The sequence below is a fragment of the Colias eurytheme genome, chromosome 14, assembly GCF_061535395.1.
Source record: "Colias eurytheme isolate Ceu_HAF_F1 chromosome 14, ilColEury1 Martin Lab GWU primary, whole genome shotgun sequence".
NCBI lineage: Eukaryota > Metazoa > Arthropoda > Insecta > Lepidoptera > Pieridae > Colias > Colias eurytheme.
The window spans coordinates 10,952,931-10,979,873 of NC_142993.1; the positions used below are offsets into that span (position 1 = coordinate 10,952,931).

Below are 26,943 nucleotides of genomic sequence, written 5' to 3' on the forward strand. Positions count from 1 at the left end.
TACACATCTTGTAATCACTTATATTTATTACCTACACCTATTTACTTATGAGATAGCAATCCGTGGGACTTTTTCCGATTTCGAAAATGAGGTTATCCGTTTATCACTAAACTGGGTTATAATTTCGTTGTATCTACTTTCCGATATGTATACGCAATGTTATGGGTAGTAAGTTTTATTGATCTGTTTCGTATGCCATATTTTTATATTTTATAGGTATGTATTTTAGAAATAGAAATAAGGAACAAGGAATTACATCTTTTCTTGAGAGAAGTTCTGTACAAAATCGCGTCAAACTGAACTCTTAGAATTAGAAATTCTATAATTTTTAATAAACCAATAAATTAGTATTACCAATTTAATGCCACTGAATTTTAATTAGCATTGGAACGAATTTAGATTTGATTAAATAGTGATTTTCAAATACCAATGCAAACATTTAATCGATCAACTTTTGACACGAGTTATGTTCATCGTAAAATAAGATGGCGTTTTGTAAGGTTCTGTCGTAAACCAACACAATAGTCGTTCGCACGCTGCTCGCAGTTTATTTATAACGAAATGGAGGCCGTGACACGTAAATTTCTTCTAGGTGTTATTAAAAATTGTTTGTTTATATTATGTAGGTAGTTGGTAAGAAACATGGGTGCGCTGAGCGCAAGTGTTCTTGCATAAAACAGCGGGATTATAAGCCAAATTTACTCTTGCAATAAAATAATTCAGGCAGTTTAAAAGCATAATTATTATAATAATGTGGTTAAGACAAAAACTACACGATTTAATATTTAAATTTTGCAGTGAAACTTCTTTAGGCGCGTTGAGCGTAAAATTTCAAGGTCGCGTCATGGCAATACCGTCACTTCGCGTCACCGTGGAGTATGACGACGATTTTGGTATCTTTGAATCTTGCCTAATAAGTTTCACTTCTAACACGTATGCTCGGCACAAACGCTTCTGTTTTGATAATTTCAATGTTTTGATTATTATTATTTATTGATCTAACCCTTCCTAGTCCATCAATTTGCGAAAACAAAAATCCATAAAAGGGTGAAATTCAAAAATTGTGAGATCTCTATAATCTCTTTACTTATCCATTTCAATAATTATGTAGTTATCTTCTTACAGTGGATTTACATCAAACGAACATAGAGCTAGAACTAAAGCAAGAGCATTCATAAGTGATCTTTTAGTGTAAACGAAAACTTATATTCAGTGTTCTTCAGTATGAAAACATTGCATAGAATCTTGTCGAACGCACTAAGAACAAGGAAAGAATGGTCTACGCCTGTTTACACTAAAATAATTTGACATAGTAGTAGAATGAGCATTCGCTCGTCTCATGCAAATCGAGCCTTATAAAGATAACATGAAAACTGAAAAGTACGCAAGCGACGGCCGCGGCGAGACGGAGATATAGCTTATCAACATTATAGCAATGAAATAACCTCAAAGGTTGCAAGCGATCCTGAGACAATTTTAAAACAATGGCATTCACCTTGAGTGTAAATATCGTGTTTATAAGGATACTAATTTAATTAAAAATTGTACAGTTTTCGTCTGAGGTGCGAAATTTTTATGAGGATGTTTTTTTCGAAATAATATTTTTTTTTAATCCGTTCTTTTATATTATTTACCTTTGGAACCCTTTACAGATTAGACCGAGTGCAATTTTAGTTACAATGGGAATCACGGGAATATTTTTTCCCTGTAAAGCATTATATTATACAGGATGTAATCGTTAAGTGTGCACAGGCGATTTTTCCGTAAGTATTACAGATAACAAAAAACTTTAAACTGATATCGAAAGTACTTAACCTAATGAGTAAAATGGCCGTAATAAATTTTTAAAAATAAATCGAGAAATATCAAAAAAAATTATCTTTAAACCCTCCCATACATAGTATGAAATATGAATATCCCATATACATTTAATATATGAAAATTTCTATGTTTTCAATATTTTCTTTTTTGGTTTTCTGCTTTAATTACTTCGCAAATTTGAAGTGGCATTTTCCACGCTTTTTCCGGACATTTTCACGCATTTTCCGGATATTTTCCGGGGATTTTCCGAGCATTTTCCGGGCATATTCCAGGCATTTTCTACGCTTTTTCCGGACATTTCCACACATTTTCCGGATATTTTCCAGACATTTTCCAGACATTTCCCTGGCATTTTCCGGGATTTTCCAGGCATTTTCCGGGGATTTTCCGGATGTTTCCCAGACATCCCAACGGGAATATCTATCTAAGAAAATACGATGGGGCCCCCTACATCTTGGTGAAAAACGAAAACCATCTTAAATCTCTCCAAAACAATAAATGACTAGAAGTAAGAAAAAATCACTTTTATAAACTACTCATCTCTTTGCCTTCGTATTATAAATTTAATAACAGTACAAACTCCAGCTTGTTGATTAAATCACAATTTAATGTTAACATTCCTTACACACTTCACATAATATACTCAATCTCACTCACAAATAATTATTTTTCACCATATACTAAAATATTAACTATATTGGGAATCAATTTAATAATCTTATCTCACATCTATTTACATACTTTTTCTTTTTATGCATATATATTCGAATTCCTCTATTTTAAAATAATTTATAACATTCGATAACTTAAAGCTAATTAATAACATTGATAACACGCCGCTTATTCAAAATGCACTTTTGTCATGTCCCGAAAGTTGTTCCAACTACTTTAATTCTTGTCATCTCACCATCGTAAGCCAAAATATAAGAAGCATTCATAAGAATTTTGATAGTTTTTCCTTATTCTTGAATAGACTCAATTTTGCTCCTGACCTCATAATCCTAACTGAATGTTGGATTGATGAATCATTTACATATTTAAATCTGGCTGGCTACTCTCTATTTAAATCAAACAAATTCTTAAATAAAAGTGATGGCATTGTTCTACTTTTTAAATCGAGCTTGCAAGTTGAGAATCACGAACCTTCGTTTACTGATGCCAACTGCACGGTTACCGTTTTGAATAGCAACATTGTTATTATATCAATATACAGATCCCCGTCATTTCACAATATTGACGACTTTTTAATATCGCTGGAACGTTTGATCTTATCGTACCAAAATAAGTCCATATTTATCGTAGGGGATCTCAATATCGATATAAGGAATTCCTGTTCAGACTCCAGAGTCCATAAATATCTTGATCTCTTGGCTTACTATGGAATAACCTCAGGCCATAACCTGCCGACACGGGGCGACAGCTGTTTAGACCATGCACAAATCAAAAGCCAATTATCTTGCCGTGTCGCTGTTTGTCCTTCAGCAGTATCCGACCATGATGCTGTTATAGTGGGTGTTACCCTCAACAATTTTGAACCATTCCCTCCTTCACAGAAATCTAAAAAAATTAATTTTGATAATCTTCATAATGATATTCAAAATATTGACTGGCAATTCTTGTACAGCATCGACAACATTAACGAAGCAGTGGCAGCTTTTGTCAATCCACTTCACACAGCGATTAAAAACAATTCAAGCTGTTGTACAAGGTGGCCCAGAAAGACCGAAGTGGTGTGAATTGCTTATAACTTTTTATTTAAGAGATATTTTTTTAATTTTTTTTTTTTTTAAATACATTAAATTTATGGGGAATATTTTTGGATTAGTTATTAAAAATGATATCCCGCAAGTGGTGGCCATATTCTGCTTCGCACAAATGTGCTCTTTCCAACACATTTTCCATGACCTTTCGCAAAACTTCCGGTGATATGTTGTTAATTTCTTCTCGAATATTGGTTTTTAACTCCTCAATAGTCCTAGGCTTATTAACATAAACTTTTCCTTTTAAATAGCCCCAAAGAAAACAGTCTGGAGCGGTTAAATCCGGGGAACGCGGAGGCCAATTAAAATTGCTGTTACGAGAAATTATTCTTTCACCAAAGATGTCGCGTAAAAGAGTCATTGTGGCCCTCGCAGTGTGCGCTGTGGCTCCATCCTGTTGGAACCATATTTGCGGATGGTTTTCCACGGCTGGCCTTACAAAATTTTGCAACATGGCCCGATATCGATCACCATTGACGGAAATGGCGACACCTTGTTCATTTTCAAAAAAAAATGGGCCAATGATCCTTTCTGAAGAAACACCGCACCAAACGGTACACTTAACTGGGTGCAATTGTCGTTGATGAAGTACTCTCGGGTTTTCCGTAGCCCATATCCTACAGTTTTGCTTGTTAACGAACCCATTTAATTGAAAATGGGCTTCGTCACTCATTATTAAGTTATGAATAAAATTTGGATTCTCTTGTGCTTTTTGCTGGAAATAAATTGCATAGTCAAGTCGTTGCTGGTAATCTGTTGGTTTCAATTCTTGGACAAGTTGAATTTTGTATGGAAACAATCCTATGGTGTGCAAAATTCGCTGCAGCGACGTTCTTGAGAGGCCCAGTTGTGACGAACGTCTCCTGGTTGATGTTTCTGGATCCTCCCGAATACTCTCCTGTACCACTTGAATATTGTCAGCCGTGTGAACAGTTCGGTGTCTGCCGGGACCAGGAAGGTTCCTTACTGCTCCTCGTTCTCGAAAATTTGCAACCAGACGGTTTATTGTTGACTGAGAGGGTGCAACCCGCACATTAAATTGACGACGGTATGCACGCTGAGTCAACACAATGGACCGTTGATTTGAAAAGTAAATTTCAACAATTTGGGCACGTTGTTCAATTGTGTATTGCTCCATTATAAATTATCCAAGTCTTCTTTACAAAATACTGAAAAGAAAAGAAAAAAAAAATTATAATAAAAAAGTTATAAGGAATTCACACCACTTCGGTCTTTCTGGGCCACCCCGTACAATTCCAAATTCTAAGGCCATTAGAAAACAATGGATTACGCCCGGTTTACTCCGTTGCGTTAGACGAAGAGATCGTCTCCACAACATTGCTAGGAAGCGCCCTAAGGATGCCGTACTGCAAGAAAAATACATACGTTATCGTAATTATTGTAATAATATTCTCCAAAATCTTAAAAACTTCCATGATAGTGAAAATTTAAAGAAAAATAAAGGCAATTCAAAGCGGTTATGGTCGACTATTAAAGATATCTGTAGTTTAAACTCGCCCAACTCTAATTCTGATGATTTATTAAAATGTTCTGACTCCATTGACGAGTCTCTTTGCAAAACCAATGAATACTTTACTAACATAGGTAAAAATCTTGCAAATAAAACATTACAAAAACTCAATACCTCTGAGAATCTTCTTGCCGCTAAGACATCTATACCTAATTTTACAAAATCTTTTTTCATAACACCGACCGACGAACTTGAAATTGCCAATTTAATTAGTAGCCTCAAAACCTCTTCTAGCTGTGGATGGGATAATATTCCAAGTAAAATGATTATTATGTCAAAAACCTGCCTTGCTGCCCCGATTACATACTTATGTAATCTCAGTATTACTACGGGTACATTCCCAGATGACTGGAAAATCGCAAACGTCATCCCAATTCATAAATCTGGTTGCAAATTAACGTTCTCTAATTATCGACCCATATCTCTTCTCCCGACGCTATCCAAAATTCTGGAAAAAGTCGTAAATAAAAGGCTACTTTCCTATCTGGAAAAAGAATCGCTACTTGCTTGCAACCAATTTGGCTTTCGCCAGAACAGGTCTACTGACGGTGCTGTTTCCTCCCTTGTTGATTGCATTAGCAATAAGTTAGACTCAGGACAGAAATGCATCGCGGTATTCCTGGATCTGGCGAAAGCTTTCGACACTGTCTCGCGGCCCATTCTTTTACGTAAGATGGAATTGTACGGAGTTCGAGGCATCGCTCTGCAATGGTTCACTTCTTACCTTACTGACCGTCGCCAAAGAGTATGCATAAATAATCAACATAGCACTCTGATGAACATCCCATATGGCTTGCCTCAAGGCAGCGTGCTCGCTCCTACATTGTTTTTACTGTACATGAACGATCTCTGCTCCCTTTCCCTTCCATATACCAATTTGTTCTCTTTTGCAGATGACACAGCTCTCGTATTTTATTCTAACTCTTGGAACGAAGTAAAAGCTGTAGCTCAAAATGGTCTTCTTACTGTCGCTTCTTGGTTACAGGACAACCTTTTAACCTTGAACATTGACAAAACTAAATTCATCAGTTTCAGTATAACGAGTCGCTCTGTCCCACCTACGTCGCTAAATCTTCAAATACATTCGTGTACAAACTCTTCTTCTTGTTTATGTCCATCCATTGTAGAAGTTAATGAAATAAAATATCTGGGAGTCATCATTGATTCCAAACTTTCCTGGGAACCTCAGATAAATACACTGTGCTCTAGGATTAGAAAGCTTATACACATATTTAAAAAATTACGTTCAGTTGCCGATGCCCATACAATAAAATTAGTTTACAAAGCACTCTGCGAATCCATTATTTCTTATTGCATTTCAGTCTGGGGAGGCGGCGGTTCCACCCTTATGCTTAAAATTGAGCGCGCTCAACGGGCAATACTCAAAGTTGCTTACAAGAAACCTTTTCGATATGCTACATCTACACTCTACGCCGACACAAAAGTTCTGTCAGTCCGTCAACTTTACATTCTGGCTACCGCACAAAAGTTCCACAAAATGTCTAAGCAAACCTTTGCACCAACATCAAGAGCCCCAAGACGAGTCAATTTCACGCTTCCGAAATGTAATACCTATTTTGTCAAACGCTTTTATAGTTATAGGGGCCCTTTCCTCTACAATAAGTTCATTAAAAGATTAAATGTAAATATAATAAATGCATCTACAGTAGCACCTCTATAAGTCGAATATCAAGGGAGACGCCAAAAAATTCGAGTTATAGAGTTTTCAACTTATGGAGGATTTCGACTTAGGCGGATTTTGATTCGACATAAAGAGTTTGAGGTTTATTCTTATAAATTTTGAGTTAGAGAGGTAAAATACATTAAAATTCAACTTGCAGAGGTGACAAACATGTTTTTATTTATTATAAATCAACATTATTTCAAATCATTTTAAAATCAAAAATATGGCATTAAAAAAGTCAGTATTTTTTTTGCTTTAGATAATTTGGTTGTTCTCTAGCATTATCTAATCTATAAATAACAGAAAATTCTTCTTCTTCAGAGAAATTTTTGAGAGTTTGCTCTATAAAATTTCGTAAGGTATTCAATGTGGTTCTTGCCTCTTTGATGGAAACGCATAGAGCGCATGTACTATTCACGTCTTCTATGTCATCTTAATCATTAGTATCGGTTTTCTGAGCTACTGAATCGATAATTTCGTCATCAGATACCTACTTAATGCAAACACGTGTTTACGTGAGTCATAAATTTATTATCGTATACTCCTAAAATGTTTTCTAAGAAACAATTATAGTGTACTGCACTGTCGGCAAGTTGTTAAAGTCCAAATGATCAAGTTATAAAGATTGTAAAATAAAATGTTGCCATGTTCGAGATACAGAGGTCAAATTTAATTTTTCGAGTTATAGAGTGAAAATATGTACCAAAATGGCTTGGAGGGACTCGGTGATTATTTCGACTAACAGAGGGCCAAGATTTCAAGTTACGGAGGTTTTCGGGTTTGAAGGGAAGGGAACAAGACATTTTTTCGAGATTTGGAGGTTTTTGACTTATCGAGGTTCGACTTAACGAGGTGCTACTGTATATATATTTTTAAAAAGAGATTAGAACAACTTTTACTTAACTTAAATTATAGTGAAACTGAAGCATTGCTTGTCAGTGAAAAATAAAACACACATACACACACACACACACACACACACACACACACATAAACATGCACACACTCAAACACACTCACATGCACGCACACTCGCTCACACATACACTGGAGTTTGTTAAATATTTTATTTTCGTTTTTCGTTTTTTGTTATATTTCTTACACTGCAATGTATAGCTTTTAATTTTTAGAAACTAAAAAATACTTCTGTAACATAGGAAGAGACTAGTTTCCCACAACACAGGGGATCCTAGTGTGGGGACTAGTGTATTCTAAAATGATTGTAAACTGTGTTTTGAAACAAATAAACGATTTTTATTTATTTATTTATTTAAATAAAAATCGGTTATGTGATAAGCTGCTCTAAAATTCAAATTCAAATTCAAATTATTTTATTTGTCAGAATTGTGGTAATACAAGGTCACATGATTTAATAAATAAAATAGTCCATAGTCCACATTTTCCGGGGATTTTCCGGGGATTTTCCACGCATTTCCCAGACATTTTCCGGACATTTCTCAGGCATTTTCCGGATATTTTCCGGACATTTTCACGCATTTTCCGGGAATTTCCCAGGCTTTTCCGGGGATTTTCCGAGCATTTCCCGGGGATTTTCCGGATGTTTTCCAGACTTTTCCGGACATTTCCCTGGCATTTTCCGGGATTTTCCAGGCATTTTCCGGGAATTTCCCAGGCATTTTCCGGGGATTTTCCGGATGTTTCCCAGACATTTTCCGGACATTTCCCTGGCATTTTCCGGGGATTTTCCACGCATTTCCCAGTCATTTTCCGGACATTTCTCAGGCATTTTCCGGGGATTTTCCGGACATTTTCACGCATTTTCCGGATATTTTCCAGGCATTTTCCAGAGATTTTCCACGGTTTTTCCGGAAATTTCCACGTATTTTCCGAGCATTTCCCAGGCATTTTCCGGTTATATTCCGGGAATTTCCCAGGCTTTTTCCGGGGATTTTCCGAGCATTTGGGCGCTTGTGCACTACAAGGAATTTTACTGTCCGGCATTCCGATTTTTTACGGTCCGGTGTGGCATGAAAAAACCGATGAATTGCTTGTGCACCTGTCCGTCTTTACTCGGATCAGTGCGGTACAGTTCAAGGAAGTTTGGCGGTATAATGCTATCATAAATGATTGTTTTCGCATTTTACAAGAAACGAGTAAAAATATAGAAGGTGAAATATTATATTAGTCACTTAAAGTTCCGTAAGAGATTTAAAATGCGTGTTTCACTTATTTATTTTAATCGGTGACGAGAAGCTAAATCTATTCCCACTTGAACTTTAACTTACCAACACTTACTTAGATAATAATTATAGGTCAATGCTTGGTCAATGTATATAAAAATAACAATACCGACTTTTCAAATCACATTGCCAGCTAAAAGGAAGTAAAACAAGAGCTTGCTTTCAATTGGCATATGCTGTAAAAAGAGTGAAATCCAAGCTAGTGGGCATTTGAAAACAATTATATGTACAGCGACTCGTAGACACAAAAAACCATCCGGAATAGGGAAAAGTGAAATGTCGGACAGTAAAATTACGTATAGTGGACAAGCTAGCATTTAGATTAATGGCGTGCCATACCGGACCGTAAAAAATCGGAATGCCGGACAGTAAAATTCCTTGTAGTGCACAAGCGCCCTTTCCCGGGGATTTTCCGGATGTTTTCCAGACATTTTCCGGACATTTCCCTGGCATTTTCCGGGGATTTTCCTAGCATTTCCCGGGGATTTTCCAGACATTTACAGGCTATGTCAGGGAAATGTCCGGAAAATGCCTGGAAAATTCCCGGAAAATATCCGGAAAATGCGTGAAAATGTCCGGAAAAACGTGGAAAATGTCACTTCAAATTTGCGAAGTAATTAAAGCAGAAAACCAAAAAAAAAAGAAAGCTAAAACCTTTCATATTAAATGTAGGTATATGGGATATTCATATTTCATACTTTAATGTATGGGAGGGTTTAAAGATAATTTTTTTGATATTTCTCGATTTATTTTTAAAAATTTATTACGGCCATTTTACTCATTAGGTTAAGTACTTTCGATATCAGTTTAAAGTTTTTTGTTATCTGTAATACTTACGGAAAAATCGCCTGTGCACACTTAACGATTACACCCTGTATATTGTATAATTCAAAAATGTGTATTATCCAACATTTTATTACTTATGTCTTCATTTATTTCCGAATGTGTTTTGTCTATCTGTTTTTTGAGGTTTTTTGTTAATTTGTTTAGTTTCCCCAAATTTTAAATGTATTGCACGCCTCATAAGCGAAGCGTTGAGGTGGGTACTACTGTCACTTCGCGCAAAACATCTGATTTCTCAAACTTAAAATGTCTTTATGTATCATACATTGCACTTGTAAGATAATACATACACACACATATTAAGAAAAAACACTATTTTTAACGTTCATGATATTTTTGATGTCATTTTTGTTATTTAAACTAGTTAAAAAACAGTTTAAAAAAGTTCTGTCTTGGACGTCCGTGTGTCTGTATGTGCGGATCCTTTTTCTTGTTAACACGATAGCGACCGAAATACTTTACTAATCGAGTCTTTTTTTTTCTCTTACGCTTGAGTATGCTCAGGAATAGAACCCTTTCATTTTTCAGGGTCTGATTCGATGTGGTTTAATTGTTATTAAATAAACAAAAATAATAATTAATAAATATTTATTAAAAAAAAATTATGAGGCGTGCACTTTTGGATTTTCCAAATTATTTTACAATGCCATCGAACTGAGTTTAGCAACATGTCACTGTATTATCCAATAAAAGACCGTTTTGGCATAGCTTATTAAATGCCATAGATTTAACCCATTCACCAATTCTGTCTCTCTCACACGTAGGCTGTGTGAATGAATACACCGATAACCTAGATAACTTAGGCATCTGCTTTCGACCTTGACTTGGTGAAATGTTAAGTACAAATTATTTTGCATCTTAATTGCTTTTTATAACGCATTGGTTTATTTAATCCATTTATTCATGTGTACATTTAATCATATTATTTGGCAATGAGTAAATCGAGTGTGTGAGTGTGTATCTTTTAGATATTATGTAATAATATGACTTCGGTTTATAAAGTTTGTAAAACAATCCATAAAGTGGGATAATTTTATTTATGTGCAAAAACGAAAATATGTAGGTACCTTTTAGAACAATTACACAATTTACAAAAGACCATTACGTAAGTATGTAAGTAGGTAGCTTCTCTATTTAATACCTTAGTGCATACCATCAAAATTATCAAGTGCTTACTTTTGAGTTAATCATCAAAAAATGTTGAAGTATTCAAGATAAGCGATTAAAAATATTTGAAGCATTAACGTATTATGGGTAAGCACTTTTAGCCGTGACCTATCAATTGATGGGTGCCCGCTTTAGATAGCGGTTAGTGGCAAGTATTCCGATCGAAGATGCAAACAAGTTGTACTTACTACATAAATATGTAAGTATATAAAAATATTTAACCACTTATCTGCAGAATTTTAAGTAGGTAGGTTTTGGGCACTTTGATAAGACCGCAAACGATGAGACCTCAATAACAAAACAAAAAGATAAAAGTTAAAACCTTCTCTTTGAATCCAATAAAAATACAGGGTGTCCCAAAAAGTAGTGATGAACGAAAGCTGGGAGGTAGAAGACCAAGAGGGCTATCCGAATCACCCCCATGTGTGTTATGCGATTTTTCGTATTTTCGGAGTTATTACATTTTTTTCAATTTTTCATCTATCGCCGAGTACGATGAGATTTTTATTTATGGTAACGTGAATTATTGCGCTAGATGCTTGATTTTTTTTGTGTGCTAAGCTGAAAGATAGGCCAATTCAGTATGGTAACATTTACTATCGTTAGATCTTCGAATGGAATAAAAAAAAGAATTAAATGCCAAGAAAGATAAAATTACCCAGTATGTTCATAACTTCAAGGGCCCATAAAAAAATAAAATCACATAAAAAAGGTTTTCCATTTGGCTTTTAAAAACTTGCTCTATCGATCAGGTAGCTACCCTAAAAATTTCATTTTATTATTCTGAAGGCTTCAATCGAAAAATTGAAATCTAAATGTGGTAAGTGCAAAATTTTTATTAACATGATGATCATTAAAACCAATAAATAGGTGTTTAATTACCAGAATTTTTTTAAATAGCCCCGCTGTTGCTCAGTGCAAGTGCGACATCACCGTAAAAAGTTGTCTTTTAAATGTCTGAATGCTTTTTTATCATTTTTAATGGTTTCTTCTGCTACTATGAATTTCCGGGTTATTTCGTCCAAATTGGGGCATTCTCTCAAGTAGCCGAAGTCTTTTTAGTATCCCCATTGAAACAAATCAATGGGGTTTAGGTCGAGGGACCGTGGAGGCTAGGCTTTAAAGCAGGCGTCACCGGCGCATGCGCAGGCTGCAACGACCAATCCATCTTTCAGGGTATTTTTGCCCTTTAGCCTGGCCTCCACGGTCTCCGGACATAAACCCTATTGAATTTTTTCCGTGGGGATACTACAAAGACGAGAGACTGCCACAATTTGGACGAAATAACCCGGAAATTCATAGTAGCAGAAGAAACCATTAAAAATGATAAAAGAGCATTCAGACATTAAAAAGACAACTTTTTACGGTGATGTCGCACTTGCATTGAGCAACAGCGGGGCTATTTAAAAAAAAATCATTTTTAAACACCTATTTATTGGTTTTAATGATCATCATGTTACTAAAAATTTTGCACTTACCACATTTAGATTTCAATTTTTCGATTGAAGCCTTCAGAATAATAAAATGAAATTTTTAGGGTAGCTACCTGATCGATAGAGCAAGTTTTTAAAAGCCAAATGGAAAACCTTTTTTATGTGATTTTATTTTTTTATGGGCCCTTGAAGTTATGAACATACTGGGTAATTTTATCTTTCTTGGCATTTAATTCTTTTTTTTATTCCATTCGAAGATCTAACGATAGTAAATGTTACCATACTGAATTGGCCTATCTTTCAGCTTAGCACACAAAAAAAATCAAGCATCTAGCGCAATAATTCACGTCACCATAAATAAAAATCTCATCGTACTCGGCGATAGATGAAAAATTGAAAAAAATGTAATAACTCCGAAAATACGAAAAATCGCATAACACACATGGGGGTGATTCGGATAGCCCTCTAAGTCCTCTACCTCCCAGCTTCAGTATATCACTACTTTTTGGGACACCCTGTATAAGAAGCATACTAATAGCTCTTTTCTTAGTTATCAATAAATTTCAAAATTTGAAAACATTTTAATTACGATTCAAAGTTTGCATTTATCCGTTTCAGTTGCCTATTGTTTCAAAACTATAATTATTAAATAGATATTCTTTTCTATTGTTTCATTAACTCTCGATAATTATAACCTAACCACCATAATTTATACATCGAAGGGAACTTTCTTTTAATTTATTTATAATAAATTGATAATAAATCAAGAATCAACCAGTATTATCCTTCTGTGATTTATTACATGCGGCATATTATGACATTAGTAATCATTGGACATAAGACGTTGACATTTCACAGATTATATTTCTCAATATTAAAGTTAACCATCGACTTTTATTTTTAAAATTACACCTATATTGTTATGTCCATAATATGATGTAAAAACAACGTTAATCATACGTCAGTTGAAGGATCAGGGACATTTTTAAAACAGTATTCAGGCAAAGGTCAATGAGATCTCGTCCTGCCAGATAATTATTGATAATCTGTATTTCGCGAAGGTTCGCGCGCCTTTGTAACAGGTCTGTAGCCTTTGTATTTTTTTTTATTTTCTGAAGTGTGGAGTTTAATCGAGTTTAATAGATTGCATCAAGGGTGTATAGACAGTAGACATGCGCAAAACAGTACGTCAAATAGTAATGCAACATCACGCATCTCTTCCACGGAAGTGATATTACTCCGTAACATCACACATTACCCGATCGATTTTTAATGAAATGATGACATTAATAATATTATAATGTTTATATTATATTAATGGTGATATGTGAAGTATTACAGATCATAATATTGAAAAATAGCAATAATAACTGCAATACTTATTAGTTATTACATATCGTAAAATTACAATTTAAGTAATATATTAAAAAAATGTAGTTGATTTTCCTTCATACTTGGCCACGTACTTTATGTTGTTTGTTAATAATTGTAATGAACGCAAGCAAATGTAAAACAAAATAAAAAAAAGAGTGATGCGAGTGATGTTTGTAACTGATGCGTAATGCGTGATGTTGCATTACGTGTCAAAGTGATATTACTTTTGTACTATTACACGCATTACCTACCCATGTCTAATAGACAGTAGACTATAGTATAAACTATAGTTTGCACGGGTTTAGCAAATTTGGAAATATTTTCTTACCATCTTATTATGAAAAAAAAAATCATAACAGTTTTTTACTCTATGACATTAGTTCAAATACCATAGACATTATTATATATTGCAGCATCCCAGTAACAACGTTGTTCTATTACTTCTATTAAATAATGTTACGTATACTTATGTCATAAATCTTCTCATAATTACATATAAGGTTATGTAAAGTTTGTTTACCAGTATGTAAATCTAATGTTCTTGTTCCTATAATAGTTATCACTTCCAGGATAAATATTGTATTTTATTATTTAAGTTCCCTTAACATTAACAATATTTGTTAATAATTTTTGTTAAATCTCTTAATATCACAAAAACCTAAAATTTGATATTTTGTTTTATAGCATTCAAATCCATACTATAATATTATAAATGCGAAAGTAACTCTGTCTGTCTGTCTGTTACTCAATCACGCCTAAACTACTGAACCAATTTGCATGAAATTTGGTATGGAGATATTTTGATACCCGAGAAAGGACATAGGCTACCTTTTATTGCGAAATATGTACCACGGGCGAAGCCGGGGCGGACCACTAGTGCTTTATAAACGTCCCGGAATGACAGAAAGACGCAAGTTCGAATCCTGCCGAACATGATTCAACTTCTTCTATTTTTAAAAGAAAATACTCATCGCACATAGTTGAATAAGAAATGTGCACAGAAGAACAAGTCAGAGCCATAATTTAAAGATGGAAACTATTTAGGTATCTCGATTGTTATTATTTCTGTAATGTTGTTTTGTTATATCGCATTTTTAGAAACAGTAATATTATCAAACCGAATAACACCTAATTATGTGTAGTCTCAAACTTTTCCTTTATTTGATTAATGCATAATATTATTAATTATTACTAAATTACTAATACTACTTAAATGTTCGAAAACAAGTTACCCTTGAAAAAAACGCATCTTTACGTCGGCACCTATACGAAGATGTTCATTCTAAAAGCGCTTCATAAAAAAGCAAATGCAAATCTCGTTAAACAAGTATTAATGGACATCGTTCGAGTTTTGTTCTGATTTTAGAATCTAAGAAGTTGGTGAAAAGGTTCTTATATTTTTTATGGAATTCCTCTTATGGGATAAACTACTTGAATCACGACACATCTAAAATTACAAGAATACATAATCATTAACAAATCGTTTACTACTTTGAATCCATGACTGTGTACCTATATATAACTTTTTTGGTACATATATGTAATGAAACAGTTTTTCACTGGCACTCCCTTCGACCGGTGACCAGAGATTACCTATTCGGTAAAAGATGCAGATATCGAACAGACGAACAGCCAAAAGCTTCAGTAATATAACAGCTATACCATGGCTTTACCTAAATGCATAATTGGTCCGCCTAAAGCAAAGGGGGCGCAAAGTAAGGACTTAGAAATTTTTTGATCAAAAGTGAAAAAAATTTTTTTTTTGCGCGTCGACGGAGCCCCGCTTCGCGGGGCTCCTATTTCTGTGTAGTTTTTTTTTTAACAAACCTAACCTAACCTAACCTAACCTAATGAAAACCATCAATCTTTGAGGGCGAATATCTCGGCCATTTTTGATTTTAGAGAAAAGTTGTTCCTATAAAACATGCTTATATTAGCGTAATCTTTACGATAAAACAATAATAAATAGGTGTTATAATGACACCAACTCCATCAAAAATTTTTTAAGTCCTGCGCCCCCTTTGCTTTAGTCCAACCGCATAATTATTTAAATTAAAACTTCTAAAAATACACGCTGAAAAATAAATCATCTTCATCTAATGAACTAATGAAAAAGGACACCCAAGTACCAAGCTTACAAATATTTTAATAGATAAGAGGTTGCCAACCTATGTATAGAATAATAATCTGTGGCGTAACGTATTTTTTATAGCAGTAAAAAGCAGTGAAAGTTACCTGGCAGCCAGTATCGACATCTGCATAGTAGCCCGACGCGCGACCTTGACAGGTGAACCGAGTGGCCGGGATCTTGACTCGGCCGAGCTTGCCGGCCTGTAAACAATTTAAATAATTTATTATTTTGTATAAATATCTTTATATATTATAATTAGGAAGCGTAGCGTGTGGTGTATTATAGCTATGTGGGTATCGTTTTACATTGTGGGTGCTTGGATCCATTGCCGGCATTTAAAACATAATTTATACATATTTTTATCTATTAATTAATTTAAATACAGACTATATAATAGTGCGTGTGTGGAATGTGGTATAACTAGGTACTTTACAGATATTTTTACAGATTAGTAGGTATTCACATCAAGATAAAACAATCACAGATAATGTAATGCAATGTTAAATTGAAGGTGAATATCGGGTTTCGCTGCAGCCTATAAATTTCATTAGGATAAAAATATAGAGCCCGAAAACAATCACTCTAATTTTGACCTAACTAAGTACATACACATAGATATAATTAAATAAAAAAAAATAGTAACTATGAAAATGTTATAGAAACCGATAGCAGCGCCGCAGCGGAGCTATATTAATCACCATAATAAGTACCTATAGTATTTATGTATTAACTTTTTTTTTCAAATCAAGATCAATTCAATAATATACGTATATTGTAGTCACGTAATACTATTGTATGATTTAACAATACAATGCGATACATGTTATAATAGCACACATTTGCTACACCTGTCAATTTGACAGTTCACGCATAAGATTATCAATTTAATTCAATTAACATAAGAAATACTGTCTGTACAATGTAAACATTATAAAAACCGCAATTTATTACACAAGAACATAAACATTGACGATAAAAACATAGAAATGTAAAATGATATAATCATTACCTATTAAACTAGGCTATAAATGTATTTATAACTTCAAGAATATCTGAAATTAGTCACACGCGTGGAAAATTGTTATACAATGACATTGTTTAAGTATTACCAATGAAGAAGTCAGATGTTATTGTGAATAATACAATAGGAATTATGTGTAAAAATAGGTTCATAAAAAAACGAAGCAACTACAATTTGCCGTAGCGAATAGAGAATGGTAATGAAAAAAAATTCACATTTATAAATCATCATAAATTTAGTATCCACGCACTTGCTCTTTGACATCCTTTACTATTACATTTCACTCTGTGCTTTCACTACTGTTTTGAACTAAGACTTTTACTAAGAATTTAATTATACTATAATAAAAATCAACCTCTACCTGATATTATTATTTTGATTGTTCAAACCAACATTATTTTAGATATAGGTAATCAGATGAACAAGAGATTTAATCGTAATAATCACATCCACATCGACAAACATTCACAAATCCCAATAAAACCACAAACTGTGCGTACACCTACACACTATAACAAAACTCACACATACATAAAGAAAACTCATATGGTGTATATGTGTGAGTTTCCTTTACGTACGTGTGTGTGAGTAAAGTACCTGAAAACATAATTCCCGTCTTTCAAAGACAAGTAAATGACTCATTCCCGTTTACTCCAATCACAATCAGTTTACATAACATTCGTGAGTTTCGTAAAACGGAAGGCTTGGATAATCGTTAACACGCTAAAATAGTGCACCTTCCGGGTTTAGATTGTATAAGAACAGAGCATTGGGTTTCGAGGGACAACTATGTTATTAACTAGGTAATAAGCGGGGAGTCTTCTTTACATAACAATAGTAAATACAAGACAAATTCTTTAGAACAAAACAGTTACTTCTCCAATTTACGTAACAATACTAAATACTAGAGTTAAATCTTTACTTAAACAAAAGCAGTATCCTTTCCTGGTTCACGTAACTGTAGAATAAATATAAATACAAGATGAGAAAAGCAAAGAAAAACAATCACAACAACACATTACGCGATTCAAACGAATTTGAAATTCCGATTTGCTGGCAATAATGCAATTTATTAATTAATCTTTAAAAAAGTAACATGACAATGTTAAAACCATGGACGTATAAAAAAAGACGGACGGTATATCGCTTATACATGGAGTGAAGCTTAATAATGGCGGCGACACATCCATGTGTGTGTGCCATGTTGCCATGGCAACAGCTGTGTTGATACCGATGGCGGCTGTATTTTTTTCTATAAATTTTGCCGTAATAATTTTGTCATTAAAACATAAAAGAAATAACTTGCTTCCCTGTGGAATGAATCCCTTGTGTTTTGTTATTTAAAATTGTACTGTTGCGACACCATTTAACCACGCAAGACGGCATTTTAAATATTTTTTGTGAAACAGTGACGCAGTTAATCAGTCGGTAGTTCACGACGTAATGGCGGCCGACTAGCTTACTATGGTGAGAGTGTGTGCGTGTTCATTGTCTTTACACGATCGCTAGCTTACTACGGTGGCTTCACGTTGTTTGTTCGTAAAACGGCGTCCGTCTTTTTTTATACGTCCATGGTTAAAACATGTATCTTCATGCATGAAAACGCAAGGAATTGTAGTTATTACTTGTATGCCTATATTTATTTCATTATAGACTTTGTAGATTCATTTAAGATTTCTTAGTTCCCAGAAAAACAATATTGATGCAACTACTAGGACTACTTCTTCGATATCTACGAAAGGATTACAAGATAGTTGATTTACATACATCTATATAGAGATTTTTAAACCCAGTTTCATCTTTTTCAGAAAATATTCTATCTCTGTGCAATAGATTTCATCCTCTCTCCACATAACTAGTTTTGTAGATAATTCTTTATACTATTCTTATTTGCTACACACGAGGTATTCATCATAAAATAACACATATATAAAAACAATAACGTAGGCTTAATTGAAAGAAATTCTCTAACTCTATTTCTACAACTACATATGTATATCAATTGTCATACCGTTTAAATATAGAAAAGTTAGGACAGTCCTTAGGACAGTCCAAAACCACATTTATACAATGAAGCCAAATGCTCCTAATTGGTCAGTACATACACAAAACGTTTAAGCAATTAGCTTCCCACATTCATTAACATATAAAAAATAGACCACTCCCACGGGAAATATACTAAACTCCAAAAACGATCTTATTTCCCAACCCTCTAGATCCAAGATAATACAAAATTTCGTTCATTGTTTATAGACTGAGAAAAGCACGCTCTAACAGTTCGATAAGTACATACAATGTACATAGTTATTGTTCTGTCTGTTCTATACTGTGTGTTGCGACATGTCTTTGTGATGCGGTTTGAGATTTAATTGTTTTACTTCTGTATAATGCGATCCCTTATTCTGGACTACGCAATAGGAAACAACTTCAGTACCCCGATTAGAAGTAACCTATATAGGTTTTTTTCTGGCACAAAATTTGGTAAGAAAGTGAATTCTTATTATCTAGTAATTTTGAGAGAGAAAAGTACTCCATATTCAGAAAAAACTACTGTTACCTAACAAAAAAAAAATGTGTGGTTTTATGAAACCACGGTAAAAGTGAAACTTAGGCACAAAATTATCGTATTTGTACGGACGGTTCGACCGTCACGCGACATGCGCTACACAGACCAAAAAGTTTGAGACGATGTAATAAAAGTTTCACTTTAAAAATTCTTGAGATTTTCGCTTTAAAACTAATTTCAATGATCTTCATGTACACATATTTTTATGTGGGTAAGTAGTTCACAAACGAAAAAACAATAGAAAACCTATAATGTCTGTTCTAACGTTCAAATGGAATTTTAAATAAAATAAATTGATTCAAAAGTAGCATGTAAAAATTTATCTTGAGATATAGATATGTCACACAGAGTGCCTGATACAATGCCCTCTTAAAACAATCACGCCATTTAAATGCGTAAATGACCCATAAAATAAATAATACAACGATAAATAACAATCAAAGGCACTTAAAATACCAGACCAAATAGCTTTTTTTACAAACATATCATTCCGAAAATGTCACCTAGAAAAATGCTCCATCAAATACTCCAAAAAAGTAAAAGTGATACAATAGTATTTCAAATGACTCTATTCTTTATCATTTACAAGTAAATAAATATATTTTATTGCTCTCCTAAATGGTATTACGAAATAATCGATCGGATTAACACCTACGCAAGTTATTTATGACGAATCCTAGACGAAAGAAAATTATACAAATGTGACATTTTACAATGTTAGTGTACTAAATAAGATATATTATGAATTGAAAACAACTATATCCTGCTCGAAGGACATGGCATAAGGTCACATGAAACAAGTAAAAGTTTTTATATAGAAATTTATAATGGTTAACTAGCGGTCCGCCCCGGCTTCGCCCGTGGTACCTACATAAACTATCCTATCTCTCAAGTTAGATCGAACTGCATATTATGGTGTGCGAATTTTATTATAATCGATTGAGTGGTTTAGGAGTCCATTGAGGACAAACATTGTGACACGAGCTTTATATAGGTATATTAAGATATTTATTTGGGTTTCATTTAATGAATATGATTTTACTTTCAGGTTTTACATTGGTCGTTCTTATAAATTCCCGATAACATAAAGTTTACTATTTTATGTGTATTTTAATATGAAATTGAAACACGCGATTATAAATAATTCTATCATTTTAAACCTGTATTATATTTTAAACTCATATCATTGGCCTATATAAAGATATGAATAGAAATAACAAAACAATAAAAATAAATTATAAAGACAGAAACCGTAAGATATCGTAATTTGTCGCCATTCGAATGAAAGTAAAATCGAATTTTTCATTTAAAATTATCTCTACACGTTTTGTGGACACTAATGATATCTAAAACCGGTTTTGATTCAAAAAAAGCCCGGTGACAAATTGTCTTTTTTAAAGTATTTTATAAACTCGTATTCTAAGCGATTGTATTTTTTTATATGTCTGGCTTATTTATATTTTATAGCCGGGGCCCAAAGGACTTTGTCCGCCTATCGAGTTATTTTATGATGCTGATCAAACCAGTCTAGGCGTTCGGAGATTAGACAAACAGATGTAAAAAAATGTGTTTGTTGTGTGACATATTTTGTAACGGATATGGTCTTATCTACCTATATAATATATATAAAAAAATTCAGTCTAATTGAGAACCTCCTCCTTTTTTTGAAGTCGGTTAAAAAAATGAAACCCGTTTTCCTTGGTCACGGCCGCGGCATCACGTGTGAACGGGTGGACCGATTTCGATAATTCTTTTTTTATTATATTCCTTGAATTACGAGGATCGTTCTTATGTAGAGAAAACGTAAATATGTACCACGGGCGAAGCCGGGGCGGACCTCTAGTTTTAAATAGAAATAGAAAATAGAAAAAAATATCTTTTTTAATACCTCTATCAAGGTATACACTGGGGTAGATCCCTTTAAAAATAATAAAAAGTGCAAAAAAATCGCAGTCAGATGAAACCCATTAGAAAAGGAGGGGAATATGATGAAAATTAAAGGAAAAATAAATTACGGTCAATCCGAGTTCGGGAAAAGGGAGGGGGGAGCTTTTAAGAGAAAAAAATGGTTTCTCTTGATTTCCGACAAAACTACAAGTCCTACGGAAAAAAGTTCAATGGCAAAGTTGTAGGTAATAAAAAAATCTACAACTTTTTTATTGACAATTTTTTCACATAACCTCAAAATTTAGGTGAAAAATTCAAAAAACCAAGTTTTTGGTTTTTTATTTCTAACTACTTCAAAATTTATTTTTTTTCTACGACATTTGGTAGAAACTTGCTTTATTATGTCTCAAATACACTGTAATTTATTTGATTGAAAATATTTATTTTTTCGCCTTATTTTGAATTAATACCAAAAAAACAACCTAATTTTCAATCGAAAAGTCACCCGTCAAAGTATCAGCTTTTTTCAAAAACTTGGGGAGCCTTTTATTCATTGAAATCTCTACTTTCATATGGAGTAAAAAAAAATAAACATTACCATAGTAAATGTTCTCAGAAAATGCATACAAACAGTGTGAAAATGAGCTTTTACTAAATCAGGCACACTTCTCAAACTACCTGAAATGTTTTTATCGACATCATTTTGCTTTTGAATATGCTGTAAAATATTATACTTAGAACAGATAATTTTTTTTCTTTTGAAATATTACCGAAAAGCCGATACAAGAGAAGATATAGAGTTCGAGAAGTGTGCCTGATTTAGTAAAAGCTAATTATGACACTGTTTGTAAGCATTTCCTGAGAAAATTTACTATGGTAAGGTTTATTTTTTTTACACCATATAAAAGTAGAGATTTTGATGAATAAAAGGCTCCCAAAGTTTTTGAAAAAAGCTGATATTTTGACGGGTGACTTTTCGATTGAAAATTAGGTTGTTTTTTTGGTATTAATTCAAAATAAGGCGAAAAAATAAATATTTTCAATCAAATAAATTACAGTGTATTTGGGACATAATAAAGCAAGTTTCTACCAAATGTCGTAGAAAAAAAATAAATTTTGAAGTAGTTAAAAATAAAAAACCAAAAACTTGGTTTTGTGAATTTTTCACCTAAATTTTGAGGTTATGTGAATAAATTGTCAATGAAAAAGTTGTAGATTTTTTTATTACCTACAACTTTGCCATTGAACTTTTTTCCGTAGGACTTGTAGTTTTGTCGGAAATCAAGAGAAACCATTTTTTTCTCTTAAAAGCTCCCCCCTCCCTTTTCCCGAACTCGGATTGACCGTAATTTATTTTTCCTTTAATTTTCATCATATTCCCCTCCTTTTCTAATGGGTTTCATCCGACTGCGATTTTTTTTTGTTTCAAAAATTATCTACTCTAGTCTAGTAGTACAAACTCTAACCTAGGCTGGCCTATTGCGTAAATACTGAAATAGAAAATGCCTTTATTTTTCATATAAAAAGGTATTATTTATTTCAGTAGGTACATAATTTAGTTATGGAGTTCTGAAAAATTAAAAACAATATTCGGACGTACGGACGGGTAGTAGATAAGTTCCGTACAATACTTTAAAACTAATTCACATTTACACATTTAGAGGAGTACTCTAACCAACTTTTGGTCAGCTAATCCCAGCTTAAAACAATTTGTTACCCCACTGTGTCGCAACATGTACCTTAGCGACAGTTTATATTATCTCTTCAACGTTATAATCCTCCTATTTTAGTATTCAACATTTCATAATAAGGCTTACTTGAAGTTTCACTTATAAATATCCTACTAAATGCAAAAGCCATAGGTTACATACGAAAACTATGGAAATAATAATATTCCAATTTAAAGGGAAGATGTAACTAAATCGACTGTAGATAATTTTATTTTTTGTTACATGTTGTTATAATATATCAATAGATGCTGGGTTCGATCCCCAGTGCAGACTAAAAAGGATTGGTCTGGCAGAATAAACAAGGTTGCCCGTAAAAAATCCGAAACTAAAACAGTATTAACATATTAATAAAACGCTTTTGAAAACCGTCTTATAACTATCCGATTCCGAGCAGACGTATAAATCACATATCTATACAAATATTATAAAGCTGAAGAGTTTGTTTGAACCCGCTAATCTCAGGAACTACTGGTCCGATTCTCGAGTCCCTATAACGAGGAAGGCAAGACCAACCGGAGCGGAGCAATGCGGGTAACACCGTGGCCGGCGGTGGGGCACAGCGCTAGTAGGTATTCTATATTTTTTAACCTTTCAATAGATACGATTCTCTAGAATATCTATATCTATTTATTGATTTACAGGAAAACTTCTGCATAGTTCGGTGCCTTTTTTTGCATCCACCATCGAGGTCAAGCCATATATTCTATCGATTGCTTACGCGATAATCAAGAAAAGTTTTTTTATAATATTATATAGTTATAGAATTTATTTATAGCTCTAATAAAAGTCAAAATATTATGTATGTGAAGTTGTTTATTGCTTTTTCAATAATAGCTTTTAATGTGTTAGAGTATAAATATCATATTGGAATCTATTGTAACTTTGTTACGTATAGGTTTTATATATTGCGTGTGCAAAGACTCAGATAGTTGTTATAAATCTTTAGTAAATACTATTTAACAAATATCGATGTATTGAAATTGGGATGTTATATATCAATAATTACATAATATACCTATTATGTATTTGAACGAAGCCATTTGTCTCTTCGATGTTATCTCATAATCTTAATAATATATATAAATCTCGTGTCACAATGTTTGTCCTCAATGGACTCCTAAACCACTTAACCGATTATAATAAAATTCGCACACCATGTGCAGTTCGATCCAACTTGAGAGATAGGATGGGTTTTATCCCGGAAATCCCACGGGAAAGGGAACTATGCGGGGTTTTCTCAGAAAACGCGGGCGAAGCCGCGGGCGGAAAGCTAGTCTTTAATATATATAATATATAATTAATCTCGTGTCACAATGTTTGTCCTCAATGGACTCCTAAACCACTTAACCGATTATAATAAAATTCGCACACCATGTGCAGTTCGATCCAGATAGAGATAGGATAGTTTAAACATGTAGGTACCACGAGCGAAGCCGGGGCGGACCACTAGTATTTAATAGAAAGAAGTCTCTGTTTATTTGTCCGCTTAATTCATATGTATGCAACTGATTTTGCAACGTTCACCATCACGCAAATAATCGAACACAGAAGCCTGTTATATGTCAAATAGATACATTTTAATTAAAATGTCATGTGTGTAATAAAAACATTTCGCTAATATTTCGCCATGCGAATCCGGATGTTTTACTAGTCCTATCCTATCCGACTAATGTTATAAATGAGAAAGTGTGTGATTATGGATATATTATGTATGTTTGTTACGATTTTACGAAAAAACTGCTGGACGAATTTGGACGAAACTTTACAGTAGGTAATATAGGTTATACATAGAATAACACATGAACTATAGAAATACTTGATTTTGGATGAAACCGCGCGGCACAGCTAGTGACTTATAAACGTAAGTTACTTTCAAATCAATGATATTTGCGAAGAACCTGAGTGAGGCGAACAATTACTAACATCTTTTGACCAGCTGACCTTATTTAGATTATGCAAGTTGCGTTTCTTACATAACTGGCTACAATTACATTTATTTACACGGAATTGTTTTTTATTTTTTGTTTTTATAATTACACGTAGTTAGTGTCTTTTAGTTTTGGGACTATTATAAAACTTCGTTGCGTATTTAATGATACATTATTGTGAACGTTTGTTAATATTTTAGGCTCAAATGCCTAAACAGATTTTGATGCAATACTGATAAACGGCTTAGATAAACTCTAGGATAATTTTATCTAGCTATCTTTCTTCTCGCATCTTGGCTTGCAATTCACGTAATTACATAGGAAATGTTTTGTATACCCTATTTCATTGACCTCCTTGGTACAGTGGTTGACGCGTGAGTGTAGAACCGAGGGGTTCTGTTACCGTTGGAGACGAATAAAAAAGTCTTGGTCTGGCAGGACACAGAAGGCTGATCACCTACTTGCCCCTAAAAGAAAAATCGATCAGTGAAACAGATGTATGCATATTGCATAATGCATCTGCCCTATACCCCATTAGGGGACACGAGGCTTCCACTTCTTTTCGTTACTCAAGTTGTTTTTCGCGATAAAAATTAGCCTTTGCCACTACTATCTTTATACAAAAAATCACACAAACCCATTGAGTATTTTTGGCACAATTGACATTATAATCATATGCTTTGTAAACAAGATTGCTAACTAACCAAATATGGTGACAAGAGATTCAAGGCCCTGCCTCTGGGGCTATCATTAGATAAATCTATGAAATTGAAACCTCTCATAAAACTTACGAAAACGTTCCGTAGGTTTACTACGCCTACAATTATTACGTATGTAGGTAAAACGATGTTAATGATTCATTCTACGTTTTTGGATAACTATGTTGTTAGAATAAAAAAAAAAACATGGATTACCTATACCATGTAGTTACATATTTAGAATTAAATGTAGGCTTCTTTGTAGAGCAATTTTTTCGTGACATTTAATTTTGAAAATGGCAACAAGGGCCGTATTATATTATGTAATGACCTCTTATTTCCAGACAGTTTACGCCGTGAATTGAACTGACTGGCAAATTCAAATGATGATCGCAATAACCAACAATGGTAAATTCTGGTATGATATGAATTTGCCAGTCAGTTGAATTCACGACGTAAATTGCCTGGAAATAAGGGGTTGTAATACGGCCACTGCTATCAAATAGAAAAAGAATCATCGAATTCGGTCCACCTAGTCGAAAGTTCTGAGGTAACAAAATACAAATCCAATTAAACAGTCGTATTGAGAACTCTCTTTTTTGTAGTCGGTTAAAAAGTGTCTTGAGTTGTTATTTGCATATTTTGTGCATAATAATAATTAAATAACCTTATTATGTTTATAGCTTTTTAATAAAAACAGGATTTTTACGGACAGGTGTGAAATGTGGCCATTTTGAAGAATGTCTGTGACCTCGACCTTTACTTTTATCATACAATTGTAAATTAAAAAATAAGAACGATACTTTAGAAATTTTAAGTTCATATTTGTAAGATCAAAAATGTGTTAAGTTTAACGCTATTTCATATTAATATTTAATCTTACGTGTTTATCAAAAAGGAAAAAAAAAATAACAAATTGATATTGAAATAAGTTCTTCTGATATTAAATATTCAATATAAATTTTGAATAAAGTCGATTCCGAGCTACAATTTTACACACAAAGATCGACAAACAATAAACATACACACACAAATATATTTACTACCTCCGATAATTAATTTTAAACGTTCCTTGTTTGTGACGCAAACGAATTGAGAATTGTAGACTTTAAAAATATCATAAAAACTTGGCAAAACTAAGTTAACAGCCATGACCAAACGCTGGATC

The 26,943-nt window shown here is 33.5% G+C and overlaps 1 protein-coding gene across 1 annotated transcript in view; it reads right to left on the bottom strand.

Annotated features, from left to right (window-relative positions):
- The window catches only part of LOC149903116 (uncharacterized), a 56,887-nt gene that overhangs the window by 11,522 nt on the left and 18,422 nt on the right, over positions 1 to 26,943 (bottom strand). The window contains exon 2 of the mRNA XM_090109763.1: positions 16,050 to 16,145. Within this exon, the coding sequence (XP_089965889.1) occupies positions 16,050 to 16,145 (96 nt within the window). The remainder of the gene's footprint in view (positions 1 to 16,049; positions 16,146 to 26,943) is intronic.